Source organism: Thermobia domestica, chromosome 6 (assembly GCF_964235325.1).
Source record: "Thermobia domestica chromosome 6, izTheDome1.hap1.1, whole genome shotgun sequence".
Classification (NCBI taxonomy): domain Eukaryota; kingdom Metazoa; phylum Arthropoda; class Insecta; order Zygentoma; family Lepismatidae; genus Thermobia; species Thermobia domestica.
The window spans coordinates 147900891-147917698 of NC_137459.1; the positions used below are offsets into that span (position 1 = coordinate 147900891).

At 36.5% G+C, this 16808-nt stretch overlaps 1 protein-coding gene across 4 annotated transcripts in view; it reads right to left on the minus strand.

Annotated features, from left to right (window-relative positions):
- Nucleotides 1-1984: 1984 nt before the first annotated feature.
- The window catches only part of LOC145688259 (cilia- and flagella-associated protein 100-like), a 288731-nt gene continuing 273907 nt past the window's right edge, over nucleotides 1985-16808 (minus strand). For 3 of the 4 annotated variants that reach the window (XM_081762227.1, XM_081762228.1, XM_081762230.1), the window contains one exon: nucleotides 1986-2255. In XM_081762227.1, the coding sequence (XP_081618353.1) occupies nucleotides 2136-2255 (120 nt within the window). In that variant the 3' untranslated portion in view covers nucleotides 1986-2135. Of the gene's footprint in view, nucleotides 2256-16808 lie in introns of all 4 variants that reach the window. The other variant, XM_081762229.1, reaches the window with a different exon arrangement.

The following is a 16808-nucleotide window of genomic DNA, read 5'->3' on the forward strand; positions in this document are numbered from 1 at the left end:
CCGAAGATAAATCGTTAGATATATCATGTAACTGACTGTTACTTTTGCTTGACAGATGTAAAGGGGTTTACCTCCAAATCTAAACATCAGATTCAGTACCAAAATATAAAGTCAGCTTTTCGACCAGTTTCTCACAGTAAAGATCTTCCAGTACCTAAAGCTCCAGAACGTTATACTATTGATTCAGAAAAAAGATACATCAGACGTTCCAAGCAGCAGGGAAGATGTACACTTTCAGCCAACTACATCCCAGTCAACGGCATCTCATTTGATCACACAAGAAGAGCTTGACGATCTTATACGAGACTTTAATCTTCCTAAAATAAAATCGGAATTGTTGTGCTCCAAGCTTCAAGGTTGGAATCTCTTAACTCAAGATGTTAAAATAAGTTTGTTTAGAAAACGACAAAGTCATTTTGAGGACTATGTTGTTGGAAATGGAGGCATTGCTTTTTGCATAGCTGTAGATGTCTTATTTCAGTCTTTGGAACATGAACATAATCCCACCGAATGGCGTTTGTTTATTGACAGCTTTAAACTAAGTCTGAAGGCAGTGCTTCTCCATACTGGAAATTTTCACCCATCCGTTCCTGTAGCATATGCGGCTCGTACAAAGGAGACGTATAAAGTATGAGTGCGATATTGGACTTCATTGAATATAAAAAATTCAAGTGGCATATGTGTCGGGACTTCTGGTTTCAAAGACAAGATTGTTTCTAGCAGCAAAAACATATCTCGTAAACCAATTGTGAACCCTCAAGATGTATTTTTGCCACCATTCTATATGAAGCTTGGGTTGATGAAGATTTTTGTTAAAGCACTAGACAGAGAAAAGAAAAAATTCCAAAACTTAAGTACTATTTGTCGGTCCACAGACTAAACCAGTCATGCAGGATGAAGACTTTGAAACTAAACTCTCTGAAATTCAGACATTTGCTGGCTGTCATTTAAATAGGTGTGTTAAGGTTTTCTTAGAAATGTAAAGGCTGAAAATTATGCAGCTATTGGTAGTGACGTGATGCGCAGTTTTTAACTCATGGGATGCAACATGTTATTAAAAATACACTTTTTGCACTCACCTCTTGATGTTTTCCCTCAAAACCTCGCGCAGTAAGTGATGAATACGGAAAACGGATTCATCAGGACATTGCCATATTTTAAAAGCGTTACAGGGGAAAATGGGCTGAAAGTATGCTTGCTGAGTATTGCTAGTCTATCATCAGAGAGACTCCAGAAGAAGTATACAAGCGTAAACGACCCAAAAAATATTTTAAAGGGTAAATCAACAAAAAATTAATATTAGTATAATACGCCTTCCTAGCCTATATTAGATAGTAAATATATGTAAATATGTACATTTCGTATAATGCGTTCCGGTCTGCCCAACAAAAACGTGACGTGATGGAACATTTTTGTTTCCACCAATGAATTCAGCACCTGTTATTTAGTTAAAATCACATAATTTCATTTGAAGGACCGAAATGAAGTTTAAATTTGTTGTACAATGTAATCTAAGTATTACGTCGTCGGAAAGACTCAAGAATTGAAAATAATACAAAAGTCTTCTGGATAAGCGATAAATTTCCGGGTTGTATTCTTTGTAAGTTCGACAAGCTCCTCGAAATCGCGGACGAGCGTATTTCTTAACCTATTATATTGTACATGTTCTCGGACACCAGTAGACACTATTCAACACAGAAACCTTCGCGACTCTGACGAGCCGCATTCAAGGGTGTATGCAGTAATCAAGAAACAAGATTGCCAGCCTGTGTTCGAGTTCCTTGAAAAGAACCATGGTTTTTGGAACTTTTCAGAAAACCTCAATTAACGCAAATCAGCTACAATGATTATCCTGATTATTTTGTGTATTTAATTTATTTATTATTTTCTTTTGAACTATTTGGTATATTAATTTATAAAAACTTCTTTTATTTAATTTTCTTTCGCATTTTTGTCTTCATTTTACTTTGAAATACTCCCTTTCGAAAGTGAGCTGCCAGCAGATTGGTAGATCAAATTAAATGCAAGTTCATGGAATATTTTATTAAAATAGAACAGTTACATAGTTCCAAAAGTTAGCTTTGACACTGTTTTTTGTTATGCTCCTAGTGTCATTGAAATAAGAAAGGAAAATGTTAGAAGCGGCGAAAGAAATACAATTCTTCTTCTTCCTCTCTGCTGATGCCCTCATCTTCCTCCACTGGTTCTCGTTTGTCTCTTGGAGGTCGAGAACGGAAAACGAGTTTTCTTCCCACCTACAATTGAAAAACAATTCATTATATTAAGATTATTGTTAAACTTTTATCGAACTATGATTAAAATCAGAAAATAATCTAATCTTTGGGATCATGTTGAAACACAATAACTTACTAAAGCTTTACTCTAGAAAGTTCAGTCATCTGTGCTTACTTTTGTCAAGACGTTTGCTTCTATCTTGAGGAAATGACTCGGTCTGGCACGCGTGGCTAAACTGCTCGGAAGAACAGTTGTCGGGGCTTAAATTTAGGGAGAGAAATATTCACCTTTAGCAAAGTTATTTTCATTTTAATTTGCAAATTAATATTTATTTGAAGACCAAAGGCAATGCCATAAATGTGCATAATTTTGTGTTCAATCCCCCTGAGAATATATTTTCTTCTGTTTTGACTCATCTTTTTGAGGCAATTGAAGAGTTAGTGAACTAAGAAGCAGGGCTGTGAGTCATCCGGGTTTGGATATCGAAAATAGAATGGGAATAGAAAATTGGCTTGATGACAATTTACCTGGGCATTTGATTGGTCACATTGATGCCTGAAGTGGTACTTGTGCGCACCCAACTTGTATCCACTGGTTCATTTTTTCTTTGGACTTTAGATACCAGGGCCAGCAGCGACGAGTGTGGTCATGTAATTCATTTCTCGTGGAAACAAGATAGTATAGTTTGAAACGACCTGCACTGTGAGGGTTGATCTTACGTGATGCCCATGGATCTATATTCGTATGATGCTCACGAATTCAAGCGCGGTCTTGGTACTTAGCTCACGAAATAAGTAGGTTCCGTTTTTCTTATCCTTGGTGTTGCATAAGGATGCGAAACACAAACACTTCAATTGAAACAAAGTATCAGATCTGATCGAAATATAAAAGATAAGAAATAACAAAATCGAAATATAAAAATATTGAATTATGAAAATACCACAATATCAAAATTATCGATGATATTAAACAAATCAGTTTTTATGAAGTATAAAAATATAAAATAATAATAAAACTCCGTACATGCTACGTTTTAAAACCTATCTTGGATTGCTGAATCTGCGAATATAAATAAATACCTGATGAACTTATTTCTGATTTAAAATATAAGTATGCGATTAGACATAAATAGAGTCGTTAAATATAGTCACGTTATACCAATATGCTCAAAAAATTGCGCGTATACTGTAACTCACGAATTTTCGCATTTATTCCATTTTCCTTATGCTTATGGGTAAAATTCAGTTATTAGTAAGTGGAGATAATAGAAAGCAATCCATCTGAGATATTTCCAACAAAATATAATAAAATAATAAAAAATATAAACAAAAACCAAATCATGCTCAGTTTAGTGTATACTAGCAATCATGCCTTCGAGGTATTTTTCAGTAGCACAGCACAATTGCAGTGGGATCTTCACAATTTTGAGTTGGATCAAGGACCTGAAAAATGGAGTAAAATATTTCGTTTATTGGTTTAAACCTAGTGTCTCGATTGCTGAATATGAATTAGCTTCTGTAACCAAGATGTCGTACGAAAATAAAGAAACAAACAGGAAAACTCTTGTGTTAACGTTGGAAATGACTCACACCATGGCTATGAGCATTTATTCGTTAAGAAAAAGAGAGTAAACCAAACGTAGTCTTTGTGGTTAGGTGGGTAGAGTGGCGGACTAGTAGTTCTTATACTGTTTTGTCACCAGATCGAATCCCATCCCATGCCGTCTTTTTATTTTGTATTTATTTATTACAAATTATTATAGTAAGTGTATAATTGTTATGTTAATAACAACAGAAACAATATAATAACGAAATAACCTATTGATAGTCTTGTTTAATGGACGTATTTAATCAGGATTAGAATACTACTGGTAAGAGCGATTGTTTTCAGTTGTATGCTTACTTCTCCCCTCGCAGTTTTGCACAGATGACCAACATCAACTCACTTTACAGAAAAAGAACATAACGCGACTTTAAGTCTTTCCAAACTTAGCACCAAACGTTACAGCGAATGAAGTAGAACAGCTTGTTGTGATGAAAAAAAGGAAGAGAAAAGCTGATGTCAAATTATCTCTCTTGTGTGTGTGTGTTTTTTTAGAGTATTGACTTTCTCTGTCTCTGTCTTTTTTCATATTCACAAGTGCAAAAAATGCAATCATAACTATGTGTAATGAATAAAGAGTGCTTTCTTTGAACAGAACTAAATTATACAGATCTATTTGTGTGGAACACGAAATATTTCAAAAGAGCATGGATATGAACGATAATCATACCATTTTTCTAAATTATACAGTAGCGTGAAAAACTGATATTAAAATGATACAACAAGCAGGCATAAGTATTTTTTTCTAGCACCAGAACTAGTGTTGCCACGAGACGAGACGAGACGAGACTTCAGGCACAGTCTGCTCTCGTCTCGTGTCTCGTCTCGAAAAAATGTGCTCGTCCCGTCTCGTGTTTCGTCTCAAGTGGTTTTGTCCCATCCCGTCTCGTCTCGTCTCGTTTTGTCTTGTTTTGTCTCGTAAAAAAATATAGCAGCATACGATGGGAACGAAAGGAAAATGTAGCAAACTGCACTATGCTAATCAAGATACAACTAAGTTACAAGTATTACCCAGACCACACAAGACAAGAAATGTCACGGTAGCTACACCGTGAAGCCTTCACCTCTGGTCTATGTGGTAGTTGGTTCGATCTCGGTTAGTGCCATGTCAGCTTTGTGATGGACAAACATTGAATGTGTGTGGGGACCGCGGGGGCTCAGTGGTAGAGCGTTCGCCTCTGGTGCTTGGGGTCTCGGGTTCGATCCCAGCCCCGCCAAGTCAGCTTTGTGGTGGACAAACACCGTGTGCGTGGGTTTTCTCGGGGTTCTCCCGTTTCCTCCCACTTTCTTCATTCCACCATTTCATTCATTACTCATCATCACTGTCTCCTTTAGCCTAACCGGCATAAACGTGGGACGTAAAACTCAAAGATTTCATTTCATTTCATTTCATTTTTCGAATGTGTGTGTTTTCTCGAAGTTGCCTAGTATCCTATCACTTTCTTCATTCCACTAATTTCCCTATCATCATCCATTCGGCCAAAGTTGCCTAAAGGTCTTAAAAATAAATTCAAATAAGCTCACAAGGCAAGGACAAATAGTTTACAAGATAATACATCTCTGCTGTTAGTTGTCTGAGGGTTCTCGATCCTGGCTTGTTTTTTTACCATTCTGAAACATTGAAATTTGTTTCACCAGTTTCAATACACGAATATACAGCAAATTGCTCATAAGTACGTCGAAGATGAAGACACTAATGTCAAATAATGTTTACACGACAAGGAAAGTTCGATGTAAAAGTGTCACTATCCCGACACTATCGTATACTATCAGCCCACTTACTTTATAGTATATATATATATATATATATATATATATATATATATATATATAGAGAGAGAGAGAGAGAGAGATAGATAGAAATATGTGTGTACACTTTGATTTCATATATTCCAGCCTTTAGGTTTCACAGTGTTAACCCATAACAATCCAAAAACTACTTTCCATTTTAGCATGTTTAGATTTGTTGCAATTATTTTTTTTTTAAAAAAAGCTCGGAACCAAATAATTTTATTGAGTAATGGAAAGTATTTGATTAAAATTTTATATGTTACTGCACAGTAACCTCTACTTAAAGTGCCATAGTAATGGGAGCTGAACGACACATCGGACGAAACAATGCTTGGGGCCAGTCTTCACCTCCATGGTTCAAATCTGTAAGCATAACCGCGGGGTGTGTGCTACTATGTGGTGGTTGCCCCGTTTGTGTAACAAACTCATGACAGTACACCCAGATTAGCTAGTGGCTAAAAAAAGTTGATTTTTGGTTAGCCATTTTGGGTTAAAGTTTCTTATATTGTCGTGATCTATTCGCAATCATACAACGTACCTCTTCATACCAAGCCGAGCGGTCTGCGGCGATAGACCATGGCTTGAAGGCCCTGGGTTGAGTCCTGGAAGGGTCATGTGTATGGATTTTAACAGCATTTGTTTTTTCGTATTGTGTCAGGGGGCGAAATCGTACGGGATAAAAGGATTTTAGTGTGAAAAAATTGGAGAGAATATCCTCCCCAGGATACTTTCATGGGAGTAAGGAATTAGTAAAAATATAGGATATACATTTTATAGCAGGTTTGAAAATATTGTTTGGGTATCCTATTTCTTTTCTGTTAATTATGTTCTCCAATGTTCGAATTTTGATAATTCTCATGATATTTTCTGCTTTCAACGGAGTTCCATGAATATTATGCCAAATGTTCTTTAAACTTATCAAGTTCGAGAGGTTTTATATGCCTGTAAGAAACAATTTCTGAAGATAATTCAGGTCCTAATGATTATTATTCACTAGGAAAGGGAAGTATTCCCCTCCTCTCAACATGGAAGCAGAGGACAATTTCGCACTCTGGTCAGATCAAACATTTCCGCGTAACAAAATGAAGGCCCCCCTGTAAAACCTCTTCACCTAAAGTGTTATTGTTAGTATCATAAATTTGCTGAAAGCAAACAATTTGAAGGGTTCGTCGATAATATCTTTGCTTTCTTTGTCCTTCGCCTGCAAACGAAGAGGTGAATTTTACAACATGACTGCTGTATAATAAGCGAGCGATTGGTAAAATGGTAAAAGTATGTTTTATGTGTATATATATATATGTGTGTGTGTGTGTGAGAGAGAGAGAGAGAGAGAGAGGGAGAAGACAAAATTTTAGTTGCAAGATGACATACTTCAATTGCCGTTTTCGGTTCATATAGCAAAAAGAATACCGCCACCAGAGAATAAAGACAAGTGTGGTCTGTTCTGTTATCTTCACCATCTCAGCCAGAACTTTCAACTACAGCCTGTAATGAGTGTAGACCTTACCCAGTTTTCAAATTGAATAGATGGTGGTGGTAGTTCGGTTTCTTGACCTTGTAAAAATCTTCCCTGTCTTTGATTTTGTTTGTCATCATTCCAGCCAGAAATAAAAAAACAGAGAATTACTCAGTTTAAAGCAAGGGGAATTGGGGACAAGACATTAAGGATGATATCCCTGGAAGCTCATGTATCACGATTGTTTCATTCAATAGACAGAAAACACTTTTCTATGAAGGCTTTTCAACATGTTTTGTCACAAAGGGGATTTTCTTTTTGCAATCTATATGACCACTGGCAATTTTAATCTTGGCCATTCCCGCCAGCGTTTTCATTTTCGAGACACGAGACGAGACGAGACATTTCACGAGACGTCCCGTCTCGTCTAAAAGGGTTCTGTCCCGTCTCGTCCGGGACGAGACACGAGAAATGTCTCGTCTCGTGGCAACACTAACCAGAACACATTAAACGTAACTCATTAAATTTTGGGAATTACAAATTATCACCTTACTTGTCGGTATAGGCCTATTCGTTTTCACATTCCAGCGACGAAAGAAGAAATTGTAGTGATAGTGATAAAAATCGAATTCGAGATTTCAATGAATTCAAGTTTTATAGCCCCTACATATAAAAAAAAATGATTTTTCGATGTCTGTCCATCTGCTCGTCTGTCGTTTCGTCACGCTTTTACATGCACACAAATAGAGGCCATACTGTTCAACGTATCTGGACCGAATTTTAGATATAAGGTTTTTATAATTCTATTGTTTCGAATTCTATATCCTTCGACACCTAAAAATAAAGGTAGTTTACTGAAGGATGAAAATTTAAAATACATTTTCTCAAAAATAGCTGTAACGATTTTGTTTATTTTTTACAAATATAGTTTTTATTAACAACTCTCCGCCGTAGTATGAACCACTCCTCTGAAAAAAATAAATAAGATGTAATTTACTGTATGATACGTTTTTTGAACAATTATCTCAATCACATTTCATAAATAAACGTATCAACCTAAGAATATGACATAACTCGTTCGTCATATAAACATTCAGAAGGGGTAGTTTACTCTTAGAGTGAGCTTTCCCCGACGCTTTTCCCATTAACGCCTCAGACAATTTTGTTTATATTTCGTAAAGAGATGTTTCATTAATAACCTAATATACTGCATAACTCGTTTGTCCTGAAAACATTCAGAAGGAATGGCTTTCTCAAAGGGTAATTTTTAAACAATTTTCTTAGTAATAGACGGATTTGTTCTAATTTCAGTAATAAATATTTCAGTAGTAACTTTACAATATGGTATAACTCGCTTGTCATGAAAAGAAAAATCCGAAAGAGGTAGTTTACTTTGACGGTGAAATTTTTCGCAACGATTTGCTTAAAAATGGCTCGAGCTACTTGGTCCACATTTCATAAATAATTTACCATTTGGCATAAATCGTTTATCCTCAAAATTACAGATAGAATAGTTTACCTTTGGGAGCAAGTTTTTCCCGATGACCTTCGCAACAATTCAGGAGATGTTTGTTGTTCACATTCCATATATAAATGTTGCCAAATAACCTAATGATATGATATAATTCCATCATCCTCAAAATATAGAAATGGTATATCGCTTTTGGGAGTAAGTTTTACCCTGCGATTTTCTCAAGAACGACTTAAGCGATCTTGTTCATATTTCATAAACAAATACTTATAGAAAACACTAACAACACTTCAGTATTATGAAAACCACTCGTTTGTTCTGAGTGATAGTTTATACTTGGGGGCGACTTTTTCGACGACTGTCTCCGAAATTATTTAGACGCTTTTGCTCATAGTCCACATTCAATTATTTCCTTAATAATTCTAATATATGGCTTAAGTTATTTCTAACGGAAACATGACTAACGGATACTTAACGTTTGTGCCTAAAATTTCTTCGAACAAAGTTTTCCATAACCCATTATTTTATTCGCGTTTTCCAAATAAATGTTTCAGTAGTAGCTGCAGTCTAACACGAGCCAGTTTAAGAAATTCGAGCTAGAAAGTTCAGTACGTTTGGTCCGTACCCTTTCTTAGATATATTTTTAAATGTAACATCTAATCACAATTTTCCTGACAAAATTGAAACTTCTTTTTAAATGTGCCTTGTTTTGGCCAAATGGTTCAAGTGAAGTGGTTCTGGATTTGATTCCCTGTGAGAGATAGTGTATTTTCATCCAACGTTAAGGTATAAGTGATACGTCGGTGCAAAGAAAAAAGTGTTTAAATAAGTCTAACCGAGCTAATCAATAATACAAAGAAATAATACAATGTTACGAAATTATCGAAGAAACGTTGTTAATATTATGTAGATGCGACTGAAGTGTCCAACCGATCATTGCCAGTTCCAAACGTAAAAAGTGAAAAATACAATACCAGGTTAATTAGTGGTCTCAAGATAAAGTTATCCTACTAAGAAGTGATTGATATACCAAAAGATCTTGCAATCGCTGGGAGACATGTTAGAAGAACACAGCGGGTGAGAGAGGACCCTTACCCTTCGATTTAGAAATAAGGTTGGCGATAATTTTATTTTTAAAAAATAATACTGCAAATCACGGATAGTCTGTGCCTTTGTTTGAGATCGAGTAGTGAAGTTCGTATATAGTTTTGCATTGAAATGAACAGGGTGCGAATTACCGGGGGGATGAGGGGGATTTTCCCCCTCAACCACATTTTGTTTCCCTCCCGAAGAAATCAACTGAAGTATCTCCACCAGGGATTCTCGTTTCCCCATCCCCCAACCCATGCTTAGTATAACGCCAAATTTCACTGTTTTTGGTCATTCCTTGTAAGTTTAATCTGCTAGCCGTATTTCGAAATGAGCGATGTAAACTATTCAGTTTTGGTCATTATTGATTTCCAGACTGTTTTCACCGTTGCTTAGTTGAACTATATTATTATGACTACTGTTGTTACTTGAAAACGTATCCCCACACCCTTTAGTTTCGTCGTTCGTGAATTTGAATGTATTAATTGCGTATAACAAAGTCGCATATGGATTTATAAATGCTCTTAGAAGCTGACCAAGAAGAGCTTCTTCCATAATACTTGGCGAAGGCGGGAGGTCATATTCATCCTCTACATTTGTATCGATTATCATCTTGTTTTAATTTTTGTTACATTTCATTTTAGTTTTCAAGTTTGCACACTATTCATAATATCCAATAAATAGAAGAAGTGGACTTAATAGAAATTAAGCGTATTATTATTGCCTGGACATCACTACCTTTTACAGTTTACGGAAATGAACTTTTGAAAATGTATTCGAAGTCTGAGTTATATATTCTCTTGTGGCTATATGTTAACGTAGATGCTGAGGATGCGTCCGTAGTGACAGTGGCGTAGCACACTATTGTGGACCCCTGCGCAAAGTATAGAGAAGGGGCCCTAGTTGTAAAGCCAATAGAAGTAAGATTGAAGTTCTACTTCTTTAAATCTTTATTCATCGCAAGACTTCGGGGCCCCCTATACGTCGGCCCCCCCGCACTGCGGGGGTTGCGGGGGCAGCTGCTACGCCACTGCGTAGTGAGCAGACACGCTAGTGAAGATGAGTAAGCGCATAAGATTAGTTTCAACATTTACTAATACGACTGATTCTCCGTGTCTGTATAAGCACAGTTTGCTATCCACGCCAATAATTCTGTCTGGAAAAGTTCGATGTAGTGTTTATACTTAATTTTATAACGTAGCACATAGTGAATTAACTCAGCTGTAACCTAACAGTAAAGTAATTGTGTGTTGATTTCTGAGCTCTGCCACGGAATCGATATTTGAAAAAAAAAAAAAAAAAAAAAAACAGCGCAGCATTAACAGAAAATAGAAGCGCAAGCTCGAAATTTAAATTAAGAGTTTTTAAATATTTGGCATTCGATTTGATCTTGATGCCAGAAATCGCGACCAGCAACAATCCATTTCTCGTATGATAGGCTAATACGTATTAAAAAAAAGAAAAAGAAAGGTTAGTCCTGTTTAATTGATAATTTTAGTGGTTTTCATAATACTGAAGTAGATTCTCTTTTGCAAGGCTGTGTGTAGATTTCGATATAAGCGTAAAAATTAACATATACTTGTGATCATGGCTACCACTGGGGCCAAATTATTAAGTAAATAAACCTTAGAAAGCTATGAGCACGAGAGTGAGTACAACATTTGAACACATTCAGATAGGGATGCGCACGAGTCGAGACAGGTCTCGAATCTCGACTCGACTCAACTCGAATTCGAGTCGAGATACACTTTGTAAAATTCGATACGAGTCGAGACAAACGTATTTCTCGACCCGAATTTTCGAGTCGACACACGAGTCGAGTCGACACTGCTCGTAAAAATCTCCACTCGACTCGAATGTCTCGAAAATCTGTCTATAATTTTTAATATTATTTTGAAGAAAGTATTCACTCAGAAACATCCTTGAAACCAATTCAGGTGAGCATCCATGCATTGGCGTAACTTAGGGGCGACTTCCCCCCAATTTTTGAACTTTATTAGGCTAGTCATCCAGTGTTATCTATGAACTGAGCTGAAGCGAATACGACACCGTTTTGCTTAATTTTATGGTTTTGTTTCACTGTTTTAAGGTCTTTAGGCGACTAACCAGGCCAAAAGAAGGGAGGGGCAAGGAAATGAAAAGACAGCGACCCTGTCCTGACAAAAGGTACCAGATAAAACCTCAGTCACTCAGTCAGGATGGCCGGTCGGAACAGAGTTCGTGGCCATGGTCCACCTTTTCAATACTGCTTGTTAGGCATACAGACTGCCCAGGGCTTAAAGTGAATTCAGTGATTAGCCGCCTCGCCAGAATGCTTATCCACAGTGATTTGTGAGAACGCAGTCAACAATGAAAGTAAATAATCCCTGATCTATGTTCCTGATATGGTTTGATGAATAATATTAATAGCCGTTTCATAGACGGAACTAAAATATTAATTAAAAATTAATGTACAATGTTTGTAAAGTGACAAGTGTTGCATACGAACTAAATTACGACAGCAGGCTGATTTGCCGGAACGCACTACCGTCGCGTTCCGGCTCACTTTAAGCCTTGACACTGCCTCTCTACTACTAGCTGGGTAATTGTTACTCACTTTCGATGTATGTGATCTGAATCGGTTCACACGTCACTTTATTGCCCTTTTCGCTTTTAGACATTACATGTTCCTCTACAACGATAATAATAATTTATAAACTGTATTGTCAAATTCAGGATTTCTTTATTTTTCTGTTATCAGAAATGCTTGTACAGTGAAACCTGTTAACTTAGCCACCTCTCTAAGTTGGCCAATTTCTAATATTGGCCTGGTTCGTTTTCAACCTGGATTTTCCCATAAGACATTCGATACTTATAACTTTGTAAGTTGGCCACTTGTCTATTTTGGAAGTTGGCCGGATTGAAGCAATGTTTACCCTATGATGATAATGATAAATTTACCTGCGTATCAATACCGTTTTGTTATTCTTTTTATAACTCTTTCGTATTTCCATACGAGAGGTAGATGTTCTGTATTTGTGAAGAGAAACAAAAAAGGATGGATTTCCATGATTTGTTCCTGAAGGTCAATGGCCAGAACACTACCCTAATAAAGGGGTGGTGAAGGAAGATGAGAAAGCACGTACATGAATTCAGGAAATGGTTTACGTATCTGTGTACCCTGTCTGTTTTAGATAAAACCATTAGCTATATCGGCTCCTTTCACCTGTGGGGAGCTTTAGTATTTCCGGAAAATTCTCAAGGTTAAAGCTAAAATCTCAATTGTCAACCATTGGCACCTGACGGCTTATCGAAAGGAGGTTTTGAAATATGAATTCCCTTACGATTTTCTCAAAACATCTTTTGCTTCGAGGGAAACACTTGCAGCTGATTAACAAGAGATAGTTAACTACAAAATTAGAATGTGCATATGTGCCAAAAAGAATAAAAGAAATACTGTACGTCTAGAATGAACCACCATGAATAAATTTGTTATTAATAACTGATCCACTATTTTTCGAAAGGTATCTACAGGAAATATTTGTCATTGTTTAATGATTTCAGATGACAGTTTCTTACTTCACAGACAGCAAAAGAGCGATTTCTGATTTCAGTGTGTGTGTGTGTTCAGTGGAAGGGGATGTGTTGAGTTCACGAATTGATAATGGATTCCAAATACAAGAAGTTGAATGAATTCTGCGTATTAAACATGCTGTACTAATTTGTTCTAGTACTGTGTATTGTTCTGGTTACTCTATATATGTATACATTATTTAAAAGTAGCTGCCGTGCCATTGCTTATTAAAATTTTAAAATCAAGTAATACTAGAAATCCTATTCTAAAAATATACCCATCACACTTATTTTCTGTAAGTTGGTCACCTGTCTAAGTTGGCCACTTTTCATTGGAACCGATGGTGACCAACATAAACAGATTTCACTGTAATTTGAATAAAGATAGGACTTATTCTAAACATGTTTTCTTTTTTTTGAGGGGAGGGGGGAATGATCACAGAGCCAGTGTAAAATTGTGATTGAACTATATCTGAAAATAAGTTGGTCACGTTCAGAGATGTTCATATACCTTATCCCTTACTGATTGTGGCTGTTTCTTAGGCAATGGACAGTTATTAAAAATTTTCTTATCTATGCTGATATTATAAAATGTTCGACTGTAAACTGTCTTTAAGTCTGAAAAAGTTCTAGAATAACAACAGGAATGGAACTCTAATTTTAACCACATCTGGTAATGTCTTGCAATAAATGTTTTGCTACATCCATCTTAATAAAGGTCAGTGAACTTTGAGCGTGCAGGAGAAATTGGATGCGGTGTACGATGATGATCAAAAAGAGCACAGGGCGGTCTATTGTCTGGGATAAAGGGTTGCTTTATAAAGATAAGCAGAGACATACAGAACTCGGCTCTTTGTTGGAAATCTTGTGGTTCTAAATAGAAAAGATGTTTTATTGCTTTCCCTGTAAGTCACAAAAATAGCAGCATCTGGTATTGTTGTAAAGAGGAAAGGGAGAACTGTACGGTTAAAACAACGAGTAATTTTTACTAATAGCTACCCTGGCACCCAAACCAAAAATAATACACTTGATTTATTCTGAAGTTTGTGTTTGCAGCAGTGAACAGTTCGTTTTTTTTTTTTGTATATATAGCCTTCACGTGTATCGGTGTATAGTGGTTTAATTTTTTAAATATTTTATCTGTGGTACTTGAACATTTCTTAATTTTCACAGGAAGTTGTGACTAATATGCAGTGCTAAAAAAAACTTTGTTGGAATATTTTAGTAAGAAACCGAAACTTAGCAATATTGACTGTCAGCGGAGATAATGAAATAGTGACTAAACAATCTACTTCTTGCGTTTCAGAAGATAAGAATTCAAGTGCTAGTGTGAAAACAGTGTCAGAAGATGAAGTCTCAGAAGATAAGAATTCAAATGCCGCTACTACTGTGGAAACAGTGTCACAAGATGAAGTTTCAGAAGATCGTGATTCAGTCAAAGGTTGTGAAAAGGCAAAGACATTTCTGGCAGTAGGTCTAGGTCTCTTTCAACCGCAATTGAAAACGTACCCCAATAAAAATGGCTGCCGGTTCCGATCTGAGTGATATAGGCAATTAGGTGTTTAAAATATAGCGTTTCTCGAGATAGTACTTTTTTTCTTTTATTGTCGCGCATTCTCCGAAAACATTGCGAAATCTGAAGACACCTTTACTAAGAAGGGTTTCTGTAGCTGGAAGAAACTCGTAGATAAATTCGGTACTCATGAGGCAAGTAACGCTCATAAGACTTGTATTTCTAAGGCTTCAGAATTCCGAAACGCACGCTTTTGCACGGATCAGTTGCGCGTAAATTAGATTTGCAGACGAACAAAATAGTTAACGACAATATTTGGGAGCACTTCTAGATAGCATTTTGTATTTTATTCGCCAATGTGTTCCTCTTAGAGGTCATAGAGAATAACGAAAGTGAAAATAAAGGTAATTTACTAGAACTCTTATCGCTAAGAACCAAAGACAGTCACGTAATTTTTCGGTATTATGGTAACAAAGAGAAAACTTTTAGATATGTTAGTCTGGAATACTAAAATCAATTTCTAGATTTAATGTGTGAGTATGTGCTGGAAAAAAACAATTGATCGTGTGAAGACTACAGGTATATATAGTGTCATCATGGATAGAACTCAAGATTTGAAGCGACATGAACAAGTATCAACTGTTTTGCGATACTGTGATGAAACATAAAACGTTCACGAAAGTTTTATCGGGTTTTACAAGACAGAAATAACACGGCGAAAGTTTGTCCAAACTGTTATCAAATGTGTTAATATTGCCGGGTCTGAGCGTAGATAACATCCGAGGACAATGGTACGATGGTGTAGCTGCTATGCGTGGTCAGTACTCTGGCGTTGCAAAGAGGATCAGGGACGTGAACGATTTAGTAATTTATATTCATTGTTACACTCACATTTTGAATTTATGCATTGTTGATGTGTGCGGAGAAATGTCTGCGATTCGAAACTTGTTTGATGTTCTGAGTAGTTTACATTCTTTCATAGTAGCGTCGCCAAAAAGGCACGCTATGGGGTCGCCCACACATAAAGTAACGCCGCAAAGGGGGGAGGGGTTCGGCCTTGCGTTACGAAGCGTGACAAGGGGGCAAGAAGGGGTTTAGGTCTTCGTTATGTAACACATGTTTTTTGCTGTAATTTTAATTTTTATTCTCAGATTTATATGAAATCTTTTTAAAAAATAACTTTATTTAGTTCTTTTTTATAAATAAACTAGCAGAATACCCGTTCTTCGCAAGGGGAAAATATACCTTTTATTTTGGGCATAAAGGGCACCAAAACTGTCACCAATCAACTTTGGAACTCCAAAAACTGTGAATTCGACGCTAATATCAGTAATTTTCAATTATTTTACATGTCACCACTCCCTTTTAAGAGTACTAATAGGGGCTGAATTTGAATTTAAACAGCATAGGAAGTATCACTGTTCATCTTCGCGACCCTGAAAACTGTAGTTTCGACACTAATATCGGTCATTTTTGATCATTTTTAAATATCTCTCCCACCTCCAAGTTGCGGGGCTAAATTTTAATTTAAACGGCATCGAAAGCGTTACTGTTCATCTCAGCAACCTCGAAAACTATGGACTCGATATTAATATCGGTCATTTTATAACATTCTTATGTCATCCATCCACTTTCCCCAAATTGCGGGGTTGAATTTGAATTTAAACGGCATTGGAAGTGCCACTGTTTATCTCAGCGACTCCGAAAACTATAGATTTGACATTTTCGATCCGTTATATATATTTCGTTCCGATTCCCTCCCCCAAGTTGCACCTTCAAAGTGAAATGATAAAAATCATCCCAGACCAAAACTTCATCTATGTTGGAAATTTGATAGAGATCGGTCGGGTGGTTAAGAGTTATTAAGTTACAAACATAGTCACTTTCATTTATATAGCCTATATAAACTGAATCATACAGAAGGGATTCGAAGACGCACAATACAATACAATACAATAAAACTTCGTTTTGTGCCTATCGCAGTATTGGATTTACAGGACACGTTTTTCTGGAGTTACTTGATAGTGATCGTAACCACCACTTGAAAATGCCCTCGTCTTCCCCCTCGTATCGCTACATTCCTTTCTTCTAAGGGATTT